This window comes from Stigmatopora argus, chromosome 6, assembly GCF_051989625.1.
Source record: "Stigmatopora argus isolate UIUO_Sarg chromosome 6, RoL_Sarg_1.0, whole genome shotgun sequence".
Classification (NCBI taxonomy): domain Eukaryota; kingdom Metazoa; phylum Chordata; class Actinopteri; order Syngnathiformes; family Syngnathidae; genus Stigmatopora; species Stigmatopora argus.
The window spans coordinates 15728173-15754895 of NC_135392.1; the positions used below are offsets into that span (position 1 = coordinate 15728173).

Consider the following 26723-nt stretch of genomic DNA (forward strand, 5'->3'; position numbering starts at 1 on the left):
GAGTGTTCAACCATTCTGGCATGCATGTTTTGGGGATGAGGGAGGAAACTGGAGCAGCCGGCGAGAACCCACGCAAGCCCAGAGAGAACATGCAAACTTCACACTGTGAGGACTGACCTGGAATCCAACCCTCGATCCAAAAACTGCAAGGCCGACGCGCTAACCCCTCATCCACCGGACCTCCACAAACTTTACAATGAAAACAAATTTTAGTAAACTGAACACTCAAAGTTGCATTGGATTAACTTCGTAACTGAGTTTAATCTTGTGCAGAGTGAACAATAATGCCGATTCTAAAATTGGGAGCCAATAGTCGATGAAATATTGCAAAACATATTGCTTTATCAGCCCCTCTTGTTGCATCAACATCTGATCTGATGTGCAACAAAGCTACAGCTGTCATTTTTTAGTCCGTTTTTTTTCTGTCAACCTGATTCTTCAGGCCGCAGTGCCTTAATGCGGCACTCACTTTGGAGGTTCCATCGACGTTCATCCATTCAAAGACTCATGAAGTTTGATGTGGATATGCTCCACAACGAATGAGACTTTCCATGAAAGAGCACAGTTAAAGAAACATGTGGCCACCTCAAGGAAAAGTATTTGTTGAGATGTGACCCTCTGCTGCCTGAAATCAAAGCACAGGCTGTGGCTATTTCGTACATATCTTCCATAGAATCTCCAGATTCTCGTCTTTCCTGCCACAAATGACTGAAATAAGTTTACGATGTTTATGTACGCGCCGTGCATCTTTGCTGTCCCCCAGCATGGTCGGGAACGGTTTGCCAGAAACGTTGCTTCATGAAAAAAGAAAAAAAAACTGCTTTTAACCCATGGCTTTGAATTTAGATCCTAAAGCAACACTGCTGTATATTAAGCAAAAGTGTTGGTAAGCCACAAAGTATTAAGGTCAGTGTTGTGATTTTGTTTTCATGACTGGTATTTATTTGCATGATGTTTTGGAACACAGGGAGCAAGTTCTGTGTACATAGATGGAAAGATATGAAACATTCCTCTTAGGTTTATCTGGTGGAAATGAATGAGGGAAAAATGTCTGACTTCAATGAAGCCTCTAACACATTTATGTATTTATTCATTTATGCTGTACCTTTTAAGCATAAGAGGTGCAGGTGGTAATTGAACTGCTTAACAACATTATTTAGGACAAGTAACAGAAAAAAAACTTGATAAAAATAAGGCAGGGCCCTCCTTTTATGATCTTATAAATGCATTTGCCAATCAAATTGATGTATTTGCTTCTTATCCAATTTGCAATGTGTATTTCTTTTGTCTTTCTGTTTATTTGTATATTCATTAAAGGCAGAAAGGTGTATAATACACTTTACATATGCCGAGTAAGCAATTCACAAAGAGAGAAAAAATTACAATGATATATTGACCATTTTTGTCTAGTATCTCTATAAAAGAATATCTTTATTCACTTAACTTTGCTCTTCATTTGGCTTCCCATTGTTGTCGACTGGGATAGTTGTTCCACTCTTTGTGCCAGCCTCGCATCCTGCCAAACTGATTTTTGTATGCAAAGCGGTCAGCAGAATACAACAAGCTTAACTTTGTAAACATTTTGTCAGTCACATTAGAGATGGATATTTCAATGTTTATATCTTTGGTGATTAAACACTCTTGATATTTTGCATTTTGCAGCTCTGGGTCATTATTTCTTCCACCAGTGACTCCTGCCTTTTACACGTACACACATTTTAATAAAGACATTCATTCATTCATTCATTTTCTGACAGGGTTATTTCGAAGTGTTACTGAAAATGTAGACTCCAGCACCCTCCGCGACCCTAGAAAGGATAAAGTGGTTCAGAAAATGAATGAATGAACTCTACTATATAGTTCATTTATTCAAAGAGGGATGCTATAGTTACTATAGCATCCCTCTTCGTGTTCAAAGATGCATTAGAGCTTCATTGTAATATACTCATACTGTTTTATAGCATCAAGACCACAAAAATCACGTGAATTGAATTTCAAAAAAATCTTATTTTATTTCACACTAAAGTAGGGTAAGTAGAACCACTGGTATATATTCTATAAGTGTACTGTTTATTTCTTACACCTCCACTGATGGCAGTTATGTGGGTGCGAATTATCCATACAGGTTCTTGCTATTAAAAATCAACACGAGATCAGTTAGTGTGTTTTCATTCAAAATTTGAATGTATTGTAATGGAAGAACAAAGCATTGAACGCTGACATTTAATTATTACACAGAGAGAAAATAGAAAATAGTATTTTTTTAAAAACGACTCACTTTGCTGACAAACAGCTCGATATGGCGTCGACAAGCTGGTCCTTTTTGGTCGTTTTGGACACATTCTTGATATTTCCCAGCAGTCTGTGCTCGTTGAGGAACTGAAACACACAATGGAATGATTTCTTTTTAAAACAAAGAGCTATAGGTAACGCAATGTAGCCAATTTGTTTCCAAACATTTTTTGCTCTCCATCCACGTGGGGCTGCAGCACGTGATGGAAGCATGCTCCCGTAAAAAAACACTCTTAAAATGAGAACTGGGGCTTCTAAATCCCCAAATAACCATGTACCGAATGCGCTGCATTATCCTGTAAGAACTTTATCAGGTCTTTCTTCGGTAAATCGTTGCTCTGCAGTCAACTGCCGTACTGGCTAATCCGCCATTTTGAAGATAGGTGGTGGCCATTTCAACTCTGACCTCGGTCACGCCTATCAAAAATAGACACAAAAAATACATAGTTTTCATAATAACAATGTAGTATTTTTGTGTCTATTTTTTGAGCATTTTACATGTTATATGTTTTGACGAAAGTTTGGCGACACTCTTTTTCCTTGTCGACGATAATGTCAAATATTTATTCATCTTATTAGACGTGCTTCATAACTGAGCAAAGAATACCCCGAGATTTGGTACAAACGTAAAGCTGGCATGCAAAATGATTTGAATGGCTGGACATCGTAAGGCTTTTTCTTTAAAAAAAAGTGGTCTATGTAAAGTAAAGCTTTTATTTGTTTAAAAAATAAATACTATGTATATATAGTCAGGCTTTTTTCTTTAAAAATGACCATGTATATTAAGGTTTTTTATTAAAAAATGACCATGTATAGTAAGGCTTTTTTATTTAAAAAAAAACGACCATGTACAGTAAAGCGTTTTTCTTAAAAGACGACATAGTATAGTAAGGCTTTTTTTCTTAAAAAACGACATAGTATAGTAAGGCTTTTTTCTTAAAAAACAACATAGTATAGGCTTTTTTCTTTAAAGACGACATAGTATAGTAAGGCTTATTTTCTTTAAAAACGACACAGTATAGTAAGGCTTTTTTGTCTTTAAAAACGACATAGTATAGTAAGGCTTTTTATTTACAAAAAAGACCATGTATAGTAAGGCTTTTTTCTTAAAAAATGACCATGTATAGTAAGGCTTTTTTGTTTAAAAAAGACCATGTATAGTAAGGCTTTTTTTCTTAAAAAACGACATAGTATAGTAAGGCTTTTTTTCCTAAAAAAACGACATAGTATAGTATGGCTTTTTTCCCCTAAAAAAACGACATACCGTAATTACTCGAATATAACGCGCACTCGAAAATAATACGCAGGTAATTTTGGGCCAAAAAATCTGGAAAAACGCAGTACTCGAATATAGTGCGCACCTAAAATTTCCCGCTGACGAAAATCAGAAATCTTACCTTTTTTTCTTCGTTTCACGATTGTTTTGTTCAAAACCGGATAGAGAAATCTTCAGGTACGAGCGTGTCGAGTGTCGTGCAGTTGGGAGTTATGCGTTTGAATTTTAGGGCAATAGATGATACACAGAGTGGACAAACATATCATGTAGACATGTTATGTTGCAATACCTTTTAGACTTCCTTGAACATTGACTACATTTCAATTGACAATACCATGTTTTAATTCAAATATCTATTGTCATTCTCAAACAAGAAAAGGAACATACAAATTGAATAAATAAATGATTTGAAGATATGCACAATGGAAAAGACTATCACATGTAACAAGGGAATGTACTGCCCCCCGCTGGACATATTTTTAAATACAAGTTCGTACTACACTACAATGTAGTATTCTACTTTCCAGCTTATTAATGCAGGATTGTGATGTTTGTGAGGCTTGACGATCTTTAATATGCGTGTATTTTGAATTCAAAGTTGGAAATTGCACAATGTCCGTGCGTCAAAGTGAGTTTGACAATGCTTTTTTCGATCGAAAATTTGTAATTTATTTTAGTTATTGATTATAACACGCACCCCCAACTATTGGAATTAATTATATAGCAAAAATATGCGTGTTATATTCGAGTAATTACGGTAGTATAGCATGGCTTGTTTTCTTGAAAAACGACATAGTAGAGGAAAGCTTTTTCCCTAAAAAACGACATAGTATAGTATGGCTTTCCCCCCTAAAAAACGACATAGTATAGTATGGCTTTTTTCCTTTAAAAAACGACATAGTATAGTAAGGCTTTTTTTCCTAAAAAACGACATAGTATAGCATGGCTTTTTTTCTTGAAAAACGACATAGTAGAGGAAGCCTTTTTTTTCTTAAAAAACGATATTGTATAGTAAGGCTTCTTTTCTTAAAAAACGACATAGTATAGTAAGGCTTTTTTTCTTTAAAAAATGACATAGCAAGTAAGGCTAAGAGAGTCGGAGAATAAATCTGACTTCTGATTCTTCACCTTCTAGTTGTTGCTGTGGTCCACTGGCAAAATCATTGGGTCAGAACATGAGGCGGGAATCAGGAGTGAGTTCAATTCCACTCGTTGCAATTCTCAAATTGTTTATTGAGGTAATGAAAAGGATAAATACAACTTCCAACTTTACTGTGGTGCAGTGGCAAAGACAATGAGTCAGAATTTCAGGTGGACTCAAGTTCAAATCAGAAGTGAGTTTGATTCCACTCTTTGCAATTCTCAAATTGTTTATTGAGGTAATGAAAAGGATAAATATAACTTCCAATCACATCATTTCAGAAGACACTGTGGTCCAGTGGCAAGAACAATGGGTTGAAATTGAAGTTGGACACAAGTTCAAATCTGGAGTGAGTTCAAGTCCACTCTTTGCAAATCTCAAATTGTTTATTGAGGTGATGAAAATGATAAATATAACTTCCAATCATCTCATTTCAGAAGTCACTGTGGTCCAGTGGCAAGAACAATGGGTTGAAATTGAAGTTGGACACAAGTTCAAATCTGGAGTGAGTTCAAGTCCACTCTTTGCAAATCTCAAATTGTTTATTGAGGTGATGAAAATGATAAATATAACTTCCAATCATCTCATTTCAGAAGTCACTGTGGTCCAGTGGCAAAGACAATGGGTCAGACAGACCTCAAGTTAGTGGATTTGACTGCCATGTGGGAAATGGGGTTCGAATCCCGCTCTCGTTTGACTAATCACTACACTGGTAGTTCAGTAAATGGGTAATGCTTTTTTCATTCAAATAAAGACTTAGTCATTTTTTTCAGCAAAACAATATTTCCGGTCAGCCGTACAGTTGGGAGGGGGGGGGTTCCTGGTAGTGTTCGACAGTCAGCCTTCGGCTGACTGCCGACACCATACAGTTGTTGACTGGCGACACCGGGACGTGAACCCTCGACACCCATGTCGCAGGCAGGTGACTGACCCACTACACCATTATTTGTTCAATAATTAAGTCATGCCATTTCATTTTGTAGCAATACATTGATGAGGTGTATAGAGGTTACACTTGGACTCCTGTCAATGGAGCAGATTACAGGTGAGCTCACTTGATGTCAGTGGCGGGACGTGAATTTCAAACCGATGCCTTCAGTGCTATGTCTGAGTCAATCCAACCTACAAAAACTATTTTATGGCTATAAAACCTTTACTGCAGCTACAGCTGCGACACATAAAAAACATCAATAATAACCTCATACAATTGAAATATTATTTAGGATACGTACATTTGCTTGTGCGGCTCGCTACAGATAGTTTGGTAGCACTGACTAGTCCACTCTAACACTAGCCAATCGTAGTTTGTGAAAATGATGACGTATCCCTCCGCCTCCAAGAAGGCCTTGGTGTCGCCAACTCAAAATCTGATTGGATAAAGCAACAATTTTATGCTCAGGGCCTGCAGGATTGTGAAAGCCTCCAGGTAGATTTCTGACATTGGCAACAAATAATGGCTGAAATGTTATTGGTTAAATGTTTGTTCATAGCCCGTGATAAAATACAATCCCTCCAAAAAATCACACTAATATAGCACTGAGACTTAGACTTAATTTTTACTTTATTTGTATTTATTTAAATCTTTTTGGAGTGCTGGTGTATCTCAAGGGCGTCTTCTAGTCCGAAAAACAAGATACTTTTCTCCAAAATACAATTTAATTTCATTGAAAAGATACACCGTTTTCTTAAAAGAGCAGTTAAATAATGACAGAGTGGACAGTGATTTAAGAAAAGAACGCTGCTACTGTGCCAAATTTCAATGATGAATGAGTTGCACTGAAGAGATCGAGTGACACGCACATGTTTTCCCAGCTGTCCAGGGTTAAAAACATCAAAAATGTAGTGGTGTGGACCAGATGAGAAATCTAAGGGTCAAGTAGCTTGCACATTTGCTCACACTGTCACCAAGGAGAAACATGATACTTACTCCGAGCATTCTGTGCAAGCATCCACTGTCGTTTTGGCTTCTGCTATGCAATGAAGATGCCTGCTATCATTACTTTGCATCAAATGACTGATGTCTTCCATCCACTGTCTTTATATGACTCTATAAACACTATTCTTATTCTATATGTAACTTTCACTGTCTTTGATATTGGAGACTGGCAGCATGGATTGATTCTTATGGCAAGAATCAAGCAAGAAAATCTTCTTATTTCGTAACAGATCTTTGATGAGGACTAAAAAACAGCTGCAGAATATCAGGGTATTTGCAGTAATATCTATATATTTTTACTCTTTCTATATAAAATATTTGAAGGGAAGACCGTTGATGTCAAACTTTTAACAGTATGGTAGATCTATCTATATATATGTTACACACCAATATGATGCTTTTTCTATCATAGTCAGTCATGAAGCTGAAATGGACTACAAAAAGCCCTTCAAGTTGAAAGTTTTATTGTAAAATGGGAAGCACTACCAAAAGAGTAAGAACTTTGTAAATGAAATATATGCAATAGCAATAATAACTATCAAAGGTCTCTATATGAATAGTTTTAAGGAGCTTGGAAAAGGTAAGAGAAAGCATTACCCGGGAAGTGTTGATACTGAATAATACGTTATGGACTGGAGCGATTTTTTTAAGGGCCTCCTACTTTGTGTGACAGTAATTCTATAGGAACTAGGTGGAATGCTTCACAATCCTTAGTTAACAGGTGCCTTATTTCAAGGAATGAAGGGGGCAAAGGGCAGCTGTCATTTATCACTGCTATGTCAATGGAAATTGCGTCCAAAAAGGAAACGCAAATTGGCAGTCATACGCCATGGCCCAGTCACCTGTTGTCAGTTTTGCATGTGCTCTTCCTTGGAATGACAAAACTCAGTCTTCCAACTGAGAATATTGTTGGTATTGTCCCCATTGCTTTGTTTATGTTGTCACCAAAAAGAGACAAAAAAATCCCTCGACCGGCAAAATAAGTTTATTGAATGTACATCAACAGTATATAATGAGAGCATTGTAATGACAGATCATATTATATGATTGTCATTTTGATCTCTCAATGATGTTCCATCTTATTCTTCAGCATCTTTTGTCTACAATGAAAACATGGCATGTTTCATCCCATGACAGCAACTTGGCTTCGTCTGAATCGGATTACTAACCTTTCCTATTTCCCGACTTTTGGCCCTCATCTTGTTGACCTGCGACTCGGCAATGTCTGCTCTCTCCTGAGCCTCCTCCAGCTCATGTTGAACCTTCCGCAGCCTAGACATGTGAGTGTTGGCTTGTTCCTCCTGGGGGGCATCCCAACAGTAGAATTAACATTTACATTTGACATCCTTTCAGTGTAAATGTAGGTCAAATTGATTATTCTAAGATTCCCGAAAGGTATTTAATAATATATATGAAACAACAGTACGATCTCAAATAAGCAAACGTGATACTCACAGCCTCTTCTGACTGCCTTTTGTAGGCCTTGACTTTTAGCTGCAGTTTGTCCACCAAATCTTGAAGTCTATTGACATTCTTCTTGTCCTCGTCAGTCTGATGGCAACATGATTACTTGTGTTATTTATTCATTCATTCATTTTCTGAACCCCTTTATCCTCACAAGGGTCGCGGGGGTGCTGGAGCCTATCCCAGCTGACTTCGGGCACGAGGTGGGGGACATCCTGAATTGGTGGCCAGCCAATCGCAGGGCACGAGGAGACAAACAACCATTCACGCTCACACTCATACCTAGGGGCAATTTAGAGTGTCCAACCAGCGTACAATGCTTGTTTTTGGAAAGTGGGAGTACCCAGAGAAAACCCACGCAAGCCCGGGGCAAACTCCACACAGGTGGACTGACCTGGATTTTAACCCAGGACCCCAAAAATTATGTTGCCGACGTGCTAATCACTCAGCTAACCGCTACTTGTGTTACATTCTGCCGTTCTTAGACAATAACAGACATATGGAAGAATGCTAACCCCTACCTGATAAGAGAGCTCCTTCACTCTTCTCTCATACTTTCGAACGCCTTTTATAGCATCGGATCCTCGCCTCTGCTCAGCTTCTAGCTCAGCTTCAAGCTCACGCACCTAAAGCAAAAAGTAGGCTACTATTGGTCCTCCAGTTCTCCGCTAGCCCGTGGAATGAGAGCATTACCCTGGCCTCCAGTTTCTGGAGCTGCTTTTTGCCTCCCTTGAGGGCCAGAGTCTCGGCCTCATCCAGGCGGTGCTGCAGGTCTTTGACCGTCACCTCCAGGTTCTTCTTCATCCTCTCCAAATGAGCACTGGTGTCCTGCTCCTTCTTCAGCTCTTCAGCCATCATGGCAGCCTACAATCCACGAAGCCGTGAGCTCAGCAGTAGCTTTTACATTCAGGTGAATGCCCTGAAACCCACATCCGTGATGGCCTTCTTAGCCTTGTCTTCAGCATTCCTTGATTCTTGCACAGCATCCTCCACTTCACTCTGGATCTGGACAAGGTCAGACTCCAGTTTCTTCTTAGTATTGATGAGGCTGGTGTTCTGTATTGAAAGAAAAAATGCATACTCTGAAGTTGTTGCAAGAATTTCAATTTTTGTGAAGAGTACCTGAGAGTGAAGCAGACCAACACGCTCACTGGCATCAATCAGCTCAGCTTCAGCTACTTTGCGGCTTCTCTCTGTATGCTCCAAAGCAGCTCTCAGCTCCTCAATTTCAGCCAGCATCAGGTTGTTTCTGCGCTCTACCATAGCAACCTGCTCCTTCATGTCCTCTTGACCTCTTATGGCTTCGTCAAGATGGAGCTGGGCATCCTGTATGAGAAAATATTGATGCAAATCAGTATTTTTTTTCCTTTCAGGCTGGTTTTTCAGATAACACAGGGTATATCTACCTTGAGTTGTCCCTGGACATTCCTCAGTTGTTTCTGCGCTTCGGTTGCCTGGCGGTTGGCATGGCTCAGCTGAATTTCCATCTCATTTAGATCTCCCTCCATCTTCTTCTTGATTCTTAGAGCATCATTCCTGCTCCTGACCTCTGCGTCCAAAGTGCTCTGCATGGATTCGATCACACGCTGACTGTTCCTCTTGAACTGCTCCATCTCTTCATCCTTTTCTGCGAGCTTTCTGTCAACCTCACCCTTGACTTGGGTCAGTTCAAGCTGGACACGAAGAATCTTGGACTCCTCGTGCTCTAGAGTAGCCTGTGAACAAACAGGACCCCTTTAGGTTAACCGTGAATATGCCAAAAAGTCAAGCTAAAGTGGCTTTTTTATTTTTTCGTCTTCAAAATTGTAGTTAACCCGTTGGATAAAGTCAAGGCCTTTTGTGATTTCCGACTGGCTGTGAAAAAACATGCGTGTCTTCAAATGATTGAGAAGAACAACTCCATTGGCCACTTATTGATGTCACGGCTAAATTTGTTTATCAAGAGTATTTTATCCCTTATCGTGTTTGACATGTTTTACTGGAATGCTTTATATTGCATTTGACGTGTTCACTAAAATAGGGGTTGTATAAAAATATACAGGTGTACATTATTTACAATGTGGAAAATTGTGTTCAAAAATATAAACCCTTTAACTTAAAAACGCAAACTAAGTTTGATTATTGGGATTTTACTAGAATTATTACCTCTGCCTCTTCCAGGGCTGTTTGAATTTCACACTTTTCAATTTCCACAGTCTTCCTTCCCTTTTCAAGTTCATGGATTGTCTTTCCCGTCTCTCCAATTTGCTCGCTCAAGTCAGAAATTTCCTCTATGAGATTAAACAATGGTTAAACAACTGCAAGTTGGTGCGTCTTAACACGTTGGTCCTTTGGTAATGCGGATCTTACGTTGCAGGTTCTTGTTCTCCCTCTTTAAGGTCTCAAGATGATCCAATGCTTCTTCATATGAGTTCTTCAACTTGAACATCTCAGTACTGAGCGTGCGGGACTCCTTCAGAGATCCCTCCAGTTCAGCTTGGCTCTCTTCATATTTTTGCTTCCACTCAGCAAGAATCTGAATACATCGCAAGTAAAAGAGTAAATTCACAAATCGTAAGATAAATTTAACTGTAAAAAAATCAGACCTTATCAAAGTTTCTCTGCTTCTTGTCAAGGTTGGCAGCAAGAGCGTTGGCCCGCTCCACATCAATCATTAGATCTTCCACCTCAGCTTGCAGTCTCTGCTTGGTCTTTTCCAAAGAAGCGCACTTTGAGTTCACCGCCTCGATGGATTCCTCTGCATCCTGGAGACGCTGGACAAGCTTTTTTCTGAAGGGCATAACAGTTAGATTAATGGTAGGAGACGCTTCATTTTTTGCAAGCATTGGGCTTCCTTTGTTATGACGTACTTTGCCTCCTCAAGCTCCTCAGTGCGCTGAATAGCATCTGTCTCATATTTGGTTCTCCATTGCACCACCTCACTGTTAGCTTTTGACATGGCTCTTTGGAGTTCAGCTTTTGCTTCCTGCTCCTCCTCATACTGCTCTCGCAGAAGGTCACAGTCATGACGGGATGACTGGACGGCGTGGGCCAGGGCATTCTTGGCCTGCCAGCAGCAAAAAGACAAAGGTGAATATTCTCTGCCAGGTAATTTTACTGTCTTTTATTGGAGGGATTTTGTTGACTGTTACTTTCACTTCTTCTTCAATGTGCTTCTTGAGCTCATCAATCTGTTGGGTGTAGCCCTGCTTGCCTCTTGTGAGCTGAGACACGAGAGCTTCTTTTTCCTCTAGCTGACGTGCAAACTCACCTAATCAAAGATAGCATATTCAAGGCTTTCAAATTACAGTGGTACCTCGACATATGAGTGCCCCGACATATGAGCAATTTGAGATACGAGTAAAATTTCGGGGAAATATTTATCTTGAGATACGAGACAAATTTTGATATACGAGCATACAGTGGACGTGAGAGGCTGCTCATAAGAACATCATGGGCACTGTATCTCTCCCCGCAACTCCCTTGTGTAATCTCTAGGAGCACTGGGCGGAGCGTTGCATTTTTTTGCATGTTTTTTTTCCCGTTAGTCAGTCCGAATGGCGTATATTCTACTTCTTGTTGGCAAGTGGTCGTGCGTTATCCTATTGACATTTGTGTGCGTCATTTTCTGAATATTTTGAAGGGAATACAAAAGCAAACAACCCTCGTTCGATTGCATCTGAAAGTCAGGGTGGAGCAAATAGAGCCAACCCGGGAGAAGAAAAGTATAAAACTTCAAAACTAAATTAGAATTAAGTTTTGTGCAAGGTTAGATTAAACTTATTTTTGAGTGTGTCTGCATCGTAATCGAAGTTCATTTAAATTTATTTGTGTTATGTTACGAGCGCGTTGCCGTGCTCTGTTTCCTACCGTTTTCTGTGTGAAGTCTTGCTTTTTGTGCGCTAATATCATTTAGTTGACGGACATTCTCATCATTCTTGGATTTCAGCTCACTCAGTTGATCTTCTAATGTCCTGCACATCTTTTCAAGGTTGGCCTAGGAGAAGAAGATGGAATTAAGCATGGAAACATATTTTCATTTTTGGTTAAAACACGTTTCAATACTCTCTCACCTTTGATTTGGCAACAGACTCCATATTGCAGCTAAGGTCATCAATCTCCATTTTGAATTCACTCTTTTCTTTCTCCAGTTTCTGTTTGACCCGCTGAAGGTTATCAATCTGCTCACCCAGCTCAGCCACGCTGTCAGCTTGCTTCTTGCGGAGCGCCGCGGCGGTTGCTTCGTGGTGCAAGGTGGACTCTTCCAGGTCACGCCGGAGCTTATGGAACTCGGCCTCACGCTTCTTGTTCATCTCGATCTGAGCAGAGGTAGCCCCGCCGGCCTCTTCAAGTCGCTCACTGATCTCCTCAAGTTCCCTGGAGAGATCACACCTCTGCTTCTCCACCTTGGCACGAGCGGCCCGGTCAGCTTCAATCTCCTCCTCAAGCTCCTCAATACGGGCCTGATGTTCACATATTTGCCATATTTAATTGTATGTTTACCATGGAATTTACCACCAAAGAAATACCTGAAGTTCTTTTATCTTTTTCTGTAATTGGACTCCAAGACTTTGCTCATCTTCTATCTTACTCAGTAATTGGCCCAACTCAAAGTCTTTCCTGGAAATGTCAGTTGGTAGTAAATACATACAGTAGGAGAGCTAAGGTTCATTTAGCATGCCATTTGATGAAGACAGTAAATACATTATAGTTCATTCATTCATTCATTCATTTACTGTACCGCTTATCTTCATAAGGGTGCTGGAGCTTATCCCAGGCAACTATGGGCAGCAAGTGATGGACAGTCTTTATTGGTGGCCAGCCAATCGCAAAGTACAAGGAGACAGACAACAATACATGCTCACACTCATACCTAGGGGCAATTTAGAGTGCATTATAGTCCATACTTTTTAATTTTTTCATCAGACTGCTGCTTGTCATTCTCAAGATCCATTATAGATTCTTGAGCCAGCTTTAGGTCTCCCTCCAGCTTCCGTTTAGCTCTTTCAAGATCCAAACGGAGCTTCTTTTCTTGCTCCAGTGATCCTTCAAGCTGGGAGGAATAAACGTATTTAGATTTCTGTCTCTCTCTCATTTACCATTGCCAACATGTGGCTGACTTACGTCATCCACTTGCTGCTCCAGCTTGGACTTAGCCTTTGTCAGGGTGTTGACTTTGTCTTCCTCTGCTTGAAGGTCATCCAGTGTCTGTTGATGAGCCTCTTGGAGGGCTTTCTTCTCTTTGGACAACTTTGCAATGGTCTCATCTTGAGAAGCCATCTCCTCAACCAGGTTTTTAACCTATATCACCAATGTTTAGTCACGGTTTAGCTCATTGCAAGGAGGCGTAAATCTGCAAGAGATAAACATCACGACCACCTTGTTCTCAGTAGCATGCTTCTCCTTCTCTACTTTAGCCAGGGTAAGTTCCAGGTCATCGATGTCTTTCTTCAACTCGGAGCACTCGTCCTCCAGCTTCCTCTTCTTTGCTGTCAATTCAGCATTGATTTCCTCCTCGTCTTCCAGCCTCTCAGTTGTCTCTTTAACTTTGGCCTCAAGCTGGATTTTGGCTTTGATGAGCCCCTCGCACCTTTCCTCTGCATCAGTAAGGGTTTCACTATCCTAAAAAGAAAATCATGCCGGCTTTATCACTACAAAGTTCCCGTTCTCTTTATATGATGTACTAAATCCACATACAGATTGCACTTGCAACATAAGGTCATTCTTCTCCTGAAGGAGCGAAACCATCTTCTCTTCTAGTTCCTTCTTCTTTGCCAGTGCCTTCGTGAGGTCCTCCTTGGTTTTATCAAAGTCCTCTTTCATTTGAGCCATCTCCTTTTCTGTCTCTGCACTCTTTAGCAGGGGCTTAATTTTGAAGTAGAGCTTCATCCATGGCCAGTGTTTAACATTCGTGAATGAGCGGACATTGTACTGGATGGAATAAATGGCCTCCCTAAGAAGAAATTGAGCAATCTTGCTTCAAATATTCCACCTTCTACATTGTTTGAAGGTAAATTGCAGAGACAAACGATGTGTGATACCTCCTCTCCATCATCTTGACAAACTCTCGTCTCATGACATAGCCCCTGCACAAAGCCTGAGTCATTGTGACCAGCTCGGCCAATTTCTCATCTCTCATCTCTTCCAATGTACCCAGCAATCCCGCTTTAAAGAAGACCTGAAAGTCATCTGTCTTTTGATTGTCTGAAGCAACTGTTATTTCCAGTTATCGTTAAACATTGACATTTTGTTTTGCCTACCTTAGTATGACCAAACTTGTATTGACTGTGATCCACATCGATGGAGCCCAAAAGCTTCTCTGAGGCCTTTTTATTGTCTATGAACTGACCCTCAGGGATGACGCTGGCGTTCAACACTTTGTATCTGAAAGTCAAGGTTTATTTTAAATTGGGTGAGTTATTCTAAAACAATCATTGCTAGTATTTGACTGCCCTACCTTTGCTTAAAGTCACCATAGAGAATTCTGCTCGGGAAACCCTTTCTGCAGATCCTGATGCCTTCCAGCACACCGTTACAGCGCAACTGATGGATGACCAGGTGGTTCTCCATTAGACCTAGTGTGTATTGGTGAAAATATTGTGTATGTTAAACGACCTTAATGTGAAAGACAGTTCTTGAATTTCTTAAATCTATTATAGTAGAGAAATGAATATTTAAACACAGAATAATATTGCGGAGAGCACAGCCATTGTGTCACACATGCAAAAAAATTAACACCTGAACACAGGTAAATGTAATCATGAGTATTAGTTATGTCAAAAAATGGGTGGGGAAACCTGGGATACTCACATTTGATTGCGGAAAATATTACTGGCTTTGATAAAATTTCTGGCCAGACTAAGAAAGGGCTCTTTCTTAAAATGCTTCTTTTTTCCCCACATCAGAAAAAAATAAAGGTGTGTTTTTTTCCAATTTATTAAAGTGTTGTTTCAATTCATTTAACAAGATTTTTTCCAATAGGATCCGCATCATACAGTTTCCTGTTACTGTGCTGATGATAATTGATTTTTTTTAATGCACGTTTTAGTAAATTAGGTCACATTCATAAATGATACAATAATGATAACAATACATGTAAATAATTATGAATTTATCGTGACTGATTTTTAAATCTATGGCGTAATACCTGGCGTTTTAGATTCGTTAGGAATCAGACAGCGCACAAAGTGAGGATGTGTGCTTCTCAGGTTTGTCATCAGTTTGCCCAGATTCTCCTGAGGGTTTGAGAAGCCATTATTTTTCACAGGTAAATAAGTAGAACGCATTGCATGTAAGCATTTTTGGACTGCATTTTTACCCTGAACAAAGCAGACACCGTTTGGAAGGATCCACCTTTCTTCTTGCCACCTTTCTTTCCACCTGCACCCTCAGCTGTTGGTGAAATCTTATCTTATCAGTATTTGTTCAAATCTAAAATTAATGTACACTACTTCCTACCATCTGATGAGGCGTGTGTTGCATACAGGTAGGCCAGAAGCTTGGTAGAGGATTTCTGGTAGAGCTGAACAACGGTGTCATTCAGCGGGTCCTTGTTCTTGTCCAGCCAGCCAACAATGTTGTAGTCGACAGTGCCAGCATAATGCACCAAAGAAAAGTGTGCTTCAGCTTTGCCTTTGGTAGGCTTCGGCTTCTCAAACGACTTGTTTTTGCCAAGATGCTGGTCGTATAGTTTGTTCTTGAAAGTGATGTCTGAAGCCTTGGGGAACATGCACTCCTCTTCAAGGATGGAGAAAATTCCCATTGGCTGATGATGACCACAAATAGAATCAAACTGGATATTATATCAATATTCTATTGGTAATAAAAGCTTGAAAAAATATTGTGACATTTCCGCATCAGCACTTTGTTGCCCACCTTCTCAATAAGCTCAATGCAAGCGGCCAAGTCCATGCCGAAGTCGATGAACTCCCATTCGATTCCTTCTTTCTTGTACTCTTCTTGCTCCAAGACGAACATGTGATGATTGAAAAACTGTTGCAGTTTTTCATTGGTGAAGTTGATACAGAGCTGCTCCAAGCTGTTGAACTGTCACGTTGAGAGAGCACCAACAACAGTTTTAAAGTGTCGTGCAGTGTGTCGGCACTGTAGTGTATGCGTACTTACATCAAAGATCTCAAAACCAGCGATGTCCAAGACACCAATAAAGAAGCTCCTGGGCTGCCTAGTATCCAGCATCTCATTGATTCTAACCACCATCCACAAGAACATTTTCTCATAGACTGATTTAGAGAGGGCAGAGACTGCGTTGTTCACCTGTACATTCAAATCAATTCTAGAAGTTGGGAAAATTTTGCTTAAAACCAACATACAAAAAAAATCTGACATTTTACCTGAGGTACAGTCTGACTCTTGGTCACAAACTCATTTCCAACTTTGACCCTTGGGTAGCACAGAGCCTTCAGGAGGTCAGCGGAGTTGAGGCCCATGAGATAGGAGATCTTATCAGCAACTACAGTAATAGAAGGTCAGACAATTACATTACAAACCTGTCATTTAAGAAGAACGGCCAGTTAGACAATAGTCAGTCAATTCATATTTGATGAAACTCACTCTCAGTGCCATCTGGCTCAGCTTGCTCTTCACGCTGTTTCTGCTTGAACTTCATGTTTCCGTGATGCATCACAGCTCCTGTTAGCTTGTACATACTGAGCTTCTCTTCATTAGTAAAGCCCAAGATATCAATGGCAGCCTGTTGTTGAAATGTATTCAAACATTGTCAGTTTTTTTACGTAAAGAAAGTAACCTTGGCCTTACAACTGAAGAGGATGTGACTGTTATATTACATCGGTGGCCATGAACTCCTCAATATCATTGATGCTCTTCACTGTAATTTCCCCTTGACTGATCATGGGATAGTCATATGGGTTGGTGGTGATTAGCAGAGCCTCTGTCAAAAACCACATGTTTTGTTCATTCTTGCCACGTGTGGTAAGACACAAAAGTTAAAAGTTTCGAAGGTCCTCATACCGAGCAACTCGGGTTTGTGGCCAGTCATGAGCTGATAGAAAATGTGGTAGCTCCTCTCCGCAGATAGCTGGAAGGTCACACGAGACTTCTCCAGCAAGTCTGTAGATCACATGGACCATTGGTAGCAACACACCGAAACAACTCGTGCATCTTTTTTTGTCTTACATGTTTCAATATCTGCAGAGGCCAGCTTTCCTGTGGTGGCAAAGTGGATTCTAATGAATTTACCCTATGGAAAAAAAGGAGTGTCTGTGGTTCATCATGTGGAACAACAATTGCATGACATGACGAGAGATGCTTACAAAGCGGGATGAGTTGTCATTCCTCACAGTTTTGGCATTACCGTAAGCCTCCAGCAGGGGATTTGCGGCAATGATTTGATCCTCTAATGATCCCTTTAAAAGGAAAACCACAAAATAAAGAGAAAAAAAGAAAACAAGACCTTTTCTAGGCGATTATGAAATAAGCAAATCCAATATGTTTGATGAGCAAATCAGTAAAATAAGTTTCATTTATTTATACAATATAGCTTTTAATCACAACAAATGTATCGGCCCGCAGTTGACACGCAATTTCGACATCCTCTGGACTAAACACCCAAAAAACAAGGATCCCCACACTCCAAATAATTTAATAATTACATAGCTGTAATTATTTTTTAAAGAATTTCTACCTGAATTTTGCCAGCTGCATGCTCAGATTTCTTTCCTCCAGGTACTGCAATTGTCGCAAAGTATTGAATGACACGTTTGGTGTTCACTGTCTTTCCTGCGCCAGATTCTCCACTAGAAGGCAATAGAAATAAATATTATAAATCACTTTATGCCACGCAACAAAAATTCTAATTCAAACTGTGTAACGTACAAAAGAGGAAACATACGTGATGAGGACAGACTGATTTTCCCTGTCTGTAATTAAAAAAGAAAAGACACAATTTGGTAGTTGCATTCATAGGCAACTGTTTGAGATGATGCAATGAGAAAAAAGGGCAATGTTACAGAGGGTCACTCTCGTTTGTAAAACCTTGTTTCAACTAATTATAAATGGTGACCTTGCAGTTTCTTTTAACCTATTTTTTGTAATCTTTGCCGCATGTGTCCACATTGCACTATGGGAAAGTTACATCAAAAGGCATGCATTATTAGCGTGTAAATAAGTAAATAAGCCACATTGGACTATAATCGTCAGGGTTACTAATTACCGAAAAAGCAGCTAACTGTAGTCTGAAAATTCAATACATTGAGCTAACTACTAAAGGTTTTATGATACCTTGGAGCATGAACTGATAGGCATTGTCAGAGATGGAGAAGATGTGAGGAGGGGCCTCAATCCTCTTCTTTCCTCTGTATCCTGCTACGACCCCTGAGTCGTACACCGGGAGCATCTTATAGGGGTTCACAGTGACGCAGAACAGCCCAGAGTAGGTCTGAAAAAAGATTTGATGATCACAAATAATCATAATTGACACTTTAGATCATTTGGAATGGAACTCACATAGATCATCCATGCTGCATAACGCTCTTTGAGGTTGTACAACACGGAAGGCTCGCTGAGGTGGGTCATCATGGCCATGTCCTCAATCTTGTCAAACTTGGGTGGATTCATGGGGAAGATTTCATCCTCCTTTACAGTGAGAGACTAACACGACAGTAAATGGTAGAGATTTCAGTAATTCCGTGCTTTTTGCCTGATGTAAATCAAACCACTAGCCCAGGGGTGGCCAACCCGGTCCTGGATGGCCGCTGTGGATGCATGTTTTTGTTCCTACCAATCCAGCACAGACACTTTGACCAATGAGATTTCTGCAGAAAACAAGAAGTACCTGACTGCAATCCACTGATTGCACTCGTAAAACACCAGATTGGTGAAAAGGTGTCCTCTTGATGGGTTGGAATGAAAACCTGCACCCACTGCGGCCCTTTGAGGAATAGTTTGCCCACCCCTGGTCTATACAACTCATCTAGATCCCTAAGGTTGTCTAGAACTGGTCATCATAAACAAAGCATTTCTTGACCTTAATTCAAACAAAGTGGTTTATCATTTACTTGTTCCATTATATTTTGCATTATTTTTACTGTTCTAAAAATATGGGCATCAGTTCGCCATCACATCAGTATGGCCAAATAGTATCTTGAGAAAAATCAGATTGGTTGCTAAGTCAAAAAGTCTGTGTCATGTAATCACTTACTTTTGAACCCCATTAAAAATCTGTGGAGGGATGAACCAATCCTTCTCTCAAAACAAAAATATTCCAAACACAATTTTTCAAGAGCCATTATCATGTGCCATCGTGCCTTTTTGTATGCATAAATAATCTCCTGAAACACCGTAATTCACTGTATTTCTATGAAAGTAAAAGTTATTTGTTGAAGCTTTTTTAAATTTCACTTGTATTCTTTTTCTTTTCAGTATGACGGCTCTCACCTTGCCGCAGATTGTTTCCACAGTGGCTTTACCACCTTCTCTCTTCACCAGCTTGCCTTTGAGGTACATCTCGCTGGCTTCGGTCACAAAGTATGATGTCTTGGCGTCAAACAGAGTATTTTGGGCCTCCAGACGCTCCCTTTCTGGCTTGCGGAGGTAAATGGCCGCTGCCCCGAAACACTCCATTTCTGCATCCCCACTCATGATGATGTTTTTCTGCAAGGAAGAAAAAGAACAGCCAGCAGGCATTTGATATAATCACATGAAAATCCTCTAACTTCTGCATATAAAAGCCAAAGTCATGGATGCATAGATGGATAGATTACTAGAAAGAAATACATATGGAAATTATGGATGGATGAAAAATGTGATGGAGATATTGGATTGGATAACTTTATTCATCCCGTATTCGGGAAATCCGAAAATATATCATATATAATAAAGTCGAGAACAAGAAAATATATTTCAGATCATGAATTAGATTCAAATAATTGAATGAACTTACTCTCTTCCCTCCCTTAGCAGAACAGTGATGATGGTTGAGGTTCTAAAAGATGGAGGAAACAAAAGACAAAGAATTTAGTTGTAAATAGATGAAGGATCCTGTGGTCCTTCTAAATGTTGGCTCGGCGTCGTTTGGAGGCTTTGTGATGCCTGGCGGTCCGCGGTCATGCCCTGCATTGTTTTCTAAGCTACTGGTTTGCCTTGTTCTAATAGAAGGCAGAGAGCCACTCACCTTGACTTGTCGCCCGTCACTCCTTGAGGGCGTCCATCCAGACTTCTTTTATAGCCTTGACTGGTCATCAATGGCTTGCTTATTATGGTCATGTACTTTTACGGCTATTGTCTGGCATCGACCCTCACCGCTGATCGATAGCTGATCAAAGATGCCCTTCCTGATCAATTCAATGGAAAATGCAAGTCATTGGAAGACACGGAAAAAAGTGTAGTTTGTATGGCAGCAATGATAATTGTTCATTTAGGACTATAAAGAGACGACATTGCTGTCAGCAGAAGATTAAATGGGCTTGTGAGTGTTGATGGGATGGTTTGCTCAGACATTCAAATACTCCGTTTGATGAATTTGTTTTAAATAGAAACTATTAGGACCCTGACAGCCCCAGTAAATAGAAAAGAATACACGACAAAGACGATTGTAAACTTGACAAGCAGAAATTTATCGTCAAGATGGAGGAAAAAAAGAGGTTTATATATAGAAATACATAAAGGCAAGATTTTAAAGATGTCTTTTTTTTAACTGTGTAACTACTTTATCCGGCTGGCATGTCTGTTAGTTAAGTTCCGACATTTTTTGGGTCTTGACAATAATCTCTCTAATGCACTTTGGCACTGAGGAGCATCCAACTTTAGTACACAGAGAAAGCGATCATATGTCACTGGTATTCTGTTACAGAAGCCTCACAAGTCTTTCCTGTGACAAAGGAACAAAATGAAGGACTTGTGAAAACAAGGATACCGTGCCATGACCGACATACTCGGCCAGCCCTCAGTCTGATCAAATCCCAACGTTAATGGGATTTGTTAGAAGACAAAAGAGAATGCACCAATGCGCTTATTAATAGCTCCGTATCCGGTCAACGGATTACAGTGTGGCATTATCGAAAAAGGACATTCTTCCAACAAACAATAACGAAGTCTCATTGTTTAACCGTGAAGAACAAAGGAGGAAATCTGGATTGGATTAGAATTGAAAATGAAAATAAAACAAGCCGTCGCTCCTTCTGTTTTAAACGATCAAAGACTTGTTAAGATCAACCAAAAGGTCAACAATTAATGGTTTATAGCAAATTTTCACTTTTGGAATACAATTACCTGTGTGACCATTGCATAGACTCATTCATTCATTGAGTACTTTTTAAGAATTTTATTTTATTTCCTTGCATTATTTTAACTTTATGTATTCTCTTCTCTTCTTTTCTATTAATGTCTATTTGTGACCTTCTTTTGTGTGATGGTAAGTGTCGTGCTTATTTTGTTTGACCTCTGATGTCAGGTATTTAGTTAGCACTTGTTGGGAGATATTTAGACTGATAGCAGAGTCAAGTTTCCATTGGGTAGCCTGCTTGTTCGAATGACTAATGACATGTCGTCTGCAGTGAAAAGCATAATTGGACTGTTTTTCTTGTGTTTTGGGAGGAAATGTGCTCATTTACGAGGTCAGATTAATCACACCTTTTCAAAATGTTGGCATTCTAATAAAACAGTCTCTCTAGTCTGTCCTGGGTCATTCCAAGAGTTTTCTCCAAATAGACTTCCAGACCCTGATCAATTGCCAAGTTTTTTTTTTACCTTGGTCGACAATGTCTTGTGTGTCTTGTGTCTGTCTTGCTACTGCAACCAATACATTTCCCGAATACGGGATGAAATAAATAAAGTTCTAACCTAACCTCACTATGAAAGAGAAGTATTGTGAATGTACAACAAAAGAGGAAAAGTGCAAAAGCAGACTGCTTCCTTCTTTCAAAATGAGTATAATAGTTAAATATATATATATATATATATATATATATATATATATATATATATCATTTTATAAATAATAATACGTTTTGTCTAGGGCAGGGGTGTCAGACTCGGGTTGGTTCGCGGGCCGCTTTAACGTTAGATATTGTTTTGATAAATGGATTAAAAGAACTGGATTAAAAGCCCTGAATATTCAGTTTTTTTATAGATCTAAAACAATGTTTATTTGAGCTTTTTTTTAATCTATTTTTAGATTTTACAAAATGATTTTTGAACTAAAAACACAGAAAAAAATGATTAAAAAATTACAATTATTGATTTAAAAGGGGGAAAATCAGGAAATTTTATATACCTCTATACTCTTCATTTTAATTTGATCCTAAAACAGAAAGTCGGCACTCATGATTTACTTTCCCGGGCCACACAAAATGATGCGGCGGTCCAGATTTGGCCCCCGGGCCGCCACTTTGACACATGAGGTCTAGAGCATTCTATTTTTTTTTTATAGTGATTGGCTACAGCAAGCAAACTTAATTTATATAGACACTTCACACAGACACTTCACAAAGCGCTTTACATGTGTTCACATTCATACTTGACACATTTATACACAAATTGTCCTCCTGCCATCTGAGGCGCTGCCCACCCGCAGGGAATAAATTACGCTTGCGTGTCCTGCCCAAGGACACATCTGCTGACCCTTTGGTCCCCGGGCAACTGGGTAACCAACTGTGTCACGGTCGCAAAATGAGGATGACGCTGGTGTGATGGTAAATTTCAATGTTTTATTTTTTGAAATCTTTTGTGATTTTTTTTTAAAGAAAAATCCAGAAACAAAATCAACTAATAGTCTATACCACAGGTGTCAAAGTGGCGGCCGGGGGGCCAAATCTGTCTCGCCACATCATTTTGTACGGCCCGAGAAAGTAAATCATGAGTGCCGACTTTCTGTTTTAGGATCAAATTAAAATGAAGAGTATAGATGTATATTAAATTTCCTGATTTTCCCCCTTTTTAATCAATAATTGTAATTTTTTAATCATTTTTTTCTGTGTTTTTAGTTCAAAAATCATTTTGTAAAATCTAAAAAAATATATATAAAGCTAAAATAAACATTGTTTTAGATCTATAAAAAACTGAATATTCAGGGCTTTTAATCCAGTTCTTTTAACCATTTATTTAAAAAAAAAATCTAAATATTATATCTAAAATGGTCCGGCCCACATGAAACCGAGTTGACATTAATGCGGCCCGTGAACCAACCCGAGTCTGACAGCCTTGGTCTATACCAAGGGTGGGCAAACTGGTCCTCGAGGGTCGCTTTCGGTGTAGGTTTTTGTTCCAACCAATCCAGCACAGACACTTTGACCAATGAGATTTCTGTAGAAAACAAGAAGCGCCTGACTGCAATCCACTGATTGCACTCATAGGACACAAGATTGGTGAAAATGTGTACTCTTTATGGATAGGAAGGAAAACTTGCACCCACTGCGGCCCTTTGTGGAATTGTTTGCCCACCCCTGGTCTATACAACTCATCTAGATCCCTAAGGTTGTCTAGAACTGGTCAGCTCTCGAAGAACAAGAATTAGGTATGAATTCAGTATTATGCTCTTCACCTTTGGAACCAATTACCTGAAAGTTTGAAGTGTCCCCAAACAGCTCCTTTAAATCACTGCTAAAAGCATTATTGTTCATGACTTCAAATACATAACTGGCCCTATTGTTCATATTTAGTTATACGACTTTTGCTTTCGGGTGGCCTGGTGACGCAAGTGGTTAGCGCGTCAGCCTCACAGCTCTGGGGTTCTGGGTTCAAATCCAGGTCGGTCCACCTGTGTGGAGTTTGCATGTTCTCCCTGGGCCTGCATGCGTTTCCTTCGAGTACTCCGATTCCCTCCCACATTCCAAAAACATGCATGGTAGGCTGATTGGACATCCTAAATTGCCCCTAGATATGAGTGTGCATGGTTGTCCGTCTCCTTGTGCCCTGCGATTGGCTGGCCACCAATTCAGGCCTCTGGCCTGAAGTCAACTGGGATAGACTCCAGCACCCCCCCACGACCCTAGTGAGGATAAAGCGGTTCAGAAAATGAGATGAGACAATATATCAGGGATTTCCCACTTTGGTTGTAACATCACCACCACAATTGACGATCATGTGGAGCGTTCTAGCACAGTGTCCTCATGTTGACAGAATGACAGAAGACTCACACAGCAACAAGAGAATAGAAAGCCTATGGATAGCATGCTAGCAGACTGCAGAAATCTGCAGCTTATTTTGCGTCTGACCTCATCTGTTTGTAGAATTAGCAGTGGGCGGTGCCAAGGCAGCTGAGAAAGCAAAACTAATTAGCGTCTATTTTCATTATTAAGCCTTTTGTATCCCTTTTTTTTGACGGATCTATGTCCAAAATATGGTCTGCTATTTTTCAACGCCACTTGCTATATAGAGTATTTCATAGCACTTTTAAACGCCACTGCTAACCTTGGGGTCAATCTGACCTCTCTCATCTCTCATTTTCTGAACCGCTTTATCCTCACTAGGGTCGCAGGGGGTGCTGGAGCCTATCCCAGCTGACTTCGGGCCAAAGGCGGGGGACACCCTAAATTGATGGCCAGCCAATCGCAGGGTACAAGGAGACAAACAACCATTCACGCTCACACTCAGAACTAGGGCCAATTTAGAGTGTCCAATCAGCCTACAATGCATCTTTTTGGAATGTGGGAGGAAACCGGAGTACCCAGAGAAAACCCACGCAGGCCCGGGGAGAACATGCAAACTCCACACAGGTGGACTGACCTGGATTTGAACCCAGGTCATCCACTCTGAGGCCGACGCGCTAACCACTCACCCACCGTGCCGCCCCTCTTTCATGTTTAACATTATATATAAAAAAATTAAAGTGAACTTTTTTGGAGGGGTTTTCACTAATTTGATTGGGACAGCAGATCAAGCATTCATTTTTATAAGGATTTTTTAAAAGTATTGTTTACAACTGGAGCCTATACCAGCTAACTACGGGCATCAGGCAGAGACACCCTGAAACGGTGACTGGCCAATTGCAGGGCACAAGGAGACAAACAACCAATCACTTATAGCTAAGAACAAGTTAGGATCCAATTAGCTTAGCATGCGTGCTTTTGGGATGTGGGAGGAAACCCACGCAAAGCAAGGGAGAACACGCAAACTCCACACAGTGAGGACCCACCTGAAATTGAACCCTCGACCCCAGATCTGTGAGGCCCACGTGCTAACCACTCCCCCATATGCCTTTAAATGTTGTTATCATATGCAATGAACAGGTGAGCAGCTTCACATTTACTGGATCTTCAAGAAAAGACACAAGTGTCCCTGTGCCATTTTATTTTTAAACCCTTTCTCTAAATGGTCTTGTTGCACTGTGACCGCTGACAGATTAAGTGAAGACAAGACCACCCTCGCGGCTTGACCTTCTCCCAAGTCGAGCGTTTGTTCCCCTTGCGGGGCAAAGGGGGGGATCGTGTTATACGGGCTGTGGTAGTTTGCATTCTTTCCTTGTTGAAAGATGACACTGAAGTGACAAAGAAGGAGTGAGGGGGCTTTGGGGGCTGAAGGCGGCGGGCTTCACACCCTACAAAATAGGACAATATATTAAATAAAATGTGACACTTGATCCGTTTTGCTGCCCTTGGGTGCTTATATGGAGGAAATACAAATATAGATGTCTCCTCAGCAATGCTCATTGCCTTGAGCTCTCATCAGTGAGCTCACACATTTGTTCCGTCTCCACTCTTTTTGTGGAAATGGCCTTTGGTACGGGATAGGCTCTATATCTTGTTTCATAAAAGGGTTTATGCTAAGACGGGAGTTAAAAGTAAGTGAAAAGTTATATATATATATATTAGAGTAAACATTGCAACTCTTATTGATCTACATGTCCATATTTGGATGAGGCGATATGCCATAATAGCTTTTTTGATGGTATACTGTGTGATATATCAAAAGACACTTTATAAAGGGACGACTAATCAGAACAGGCAAAGAATACATCTTTTTCTGGTGAATATTCTCTTAGACACAGGTTATTTCACTTCCAGGGCACTGAATGAATCACAACTGAGCTATTATTGATTAGTAGACATTTCATTTAATTCCATTAGGCTTCACCAATCTATGCAGTTGGACTCAATAGGATGATCCTGGCATACTATTTATCTTCCAAAGAAAACTCAACCTGTATTTTCTAAAGATTAATACAGATACTTCCACTTCCTCTCATTAGAACCTGGCAGTGATTAGAGTTTTTAAAAAGTACTTTACCAGAATTTTCCCTGTATAATTGGCCTTTGCATGTCAAAATGGCCCCTTTATTTTTGAGAGAATTGAAAACAAAGTCTTAATGCACAGATGTATATTACATCATATGTGGTTTCAATCAAACCCTAATATAAATTTTACTAAGTACATCTGGACAAATGTTTATTTTTATCACATGACCTTTCCATAGCACAATCATGTCCGAACAAAAACTGTCAGGACACACCCCTGACACAAACATTAACACCACGTACGCTAGATTTGCAGTTGTCTTAACCTGGACATCTTCCACGTGATAACAGGCAACACTTGCGAGTTCAAGTTATTTTGGACACAGCTAACACTTAGGCACCGTAATAATCACGTTATAACTGTGGAGCTCGGTTTACTAGTTTGATGGAAATAGATAAATGGTTAATATGATGCTAATCTTACAATTA

At 40.0% G+C, this 26723-nt stretch overlaps 1 protein-coding gene and 1 long non-coding RNA gene across 2 annotated transcripts; both read right to left on the reverse strand.

Moving 5' to 3' along the window:
• Positions 1-608: 608 nt before the first annotated feature.
• LOC144075811 (uncharacterized) lies at positions 609-6704 on the reverse strand. Its single transcript, XR_013300636.1, has 3 exons — positions 6637-6704; positions 2279-2379; positions 609-1524 (listed from the first exon to the last, which is right to left on the reverse strand). It is a non-coding gene; the product is annotated as an uncharacterized LOC144075811 (long non-coding RNA).
• Positions 6705-7614: 910 nt separating this feature from the next.
• LOC144076247 (myosin heavy chain, fast skeletal muscle-like) lies at positions 7615-20131 on the reverse strand. Its single transcript, XM_077603931.1, has 40 exons — positions 20006-20131; positions 19501-19716; positions 18571-18714; positions 18346-18502; positions 17957-17984; positions 17750-17861; positions 17379-17471; positions 17242-17305; positions 17077-17175; positions 16893-16996; positions 16660-16798; positions 16440-16558; positions 16213-16362; positions 15964-16134; positions 15547-15853; positions 15407-15480; positions 15236-15323; positions 14546-14663; positions 14349-14472; positions 14130-14266; positions 13786-14041; positions 13468-13710; positions 13213-13389; positions 12996-13141; positions 12618-12708; positions 12162-12551; positions 11959-12085; positions 11241-11359; positions 10959-11155; positions 10695-10878; positions 10459-10624; positions 10255-10379; positions 9516-9824; positions 9232-9435; positions 9040-9165; positions 8803-8973; positions 8631-8735; positions 8101-8196; positions 7815-7946; positions 7615-7745 (listed from the first exon to the last, which is right to left on the reverse strand). Exons 2-40 carry the CDS (start codon positions 19702-19704, stop codon positions 7725-7727), a joined length of 5817 nt encoding a protein of 1938 aa, XP_077460057.1. The 5' UTR covers positions 19705-19716; positions 20006-20131; the 3' UTR covers positions 7615-7724.
• Between the last annotated feature and the right edge of the window lie 6592 nt (positions 20132-26723).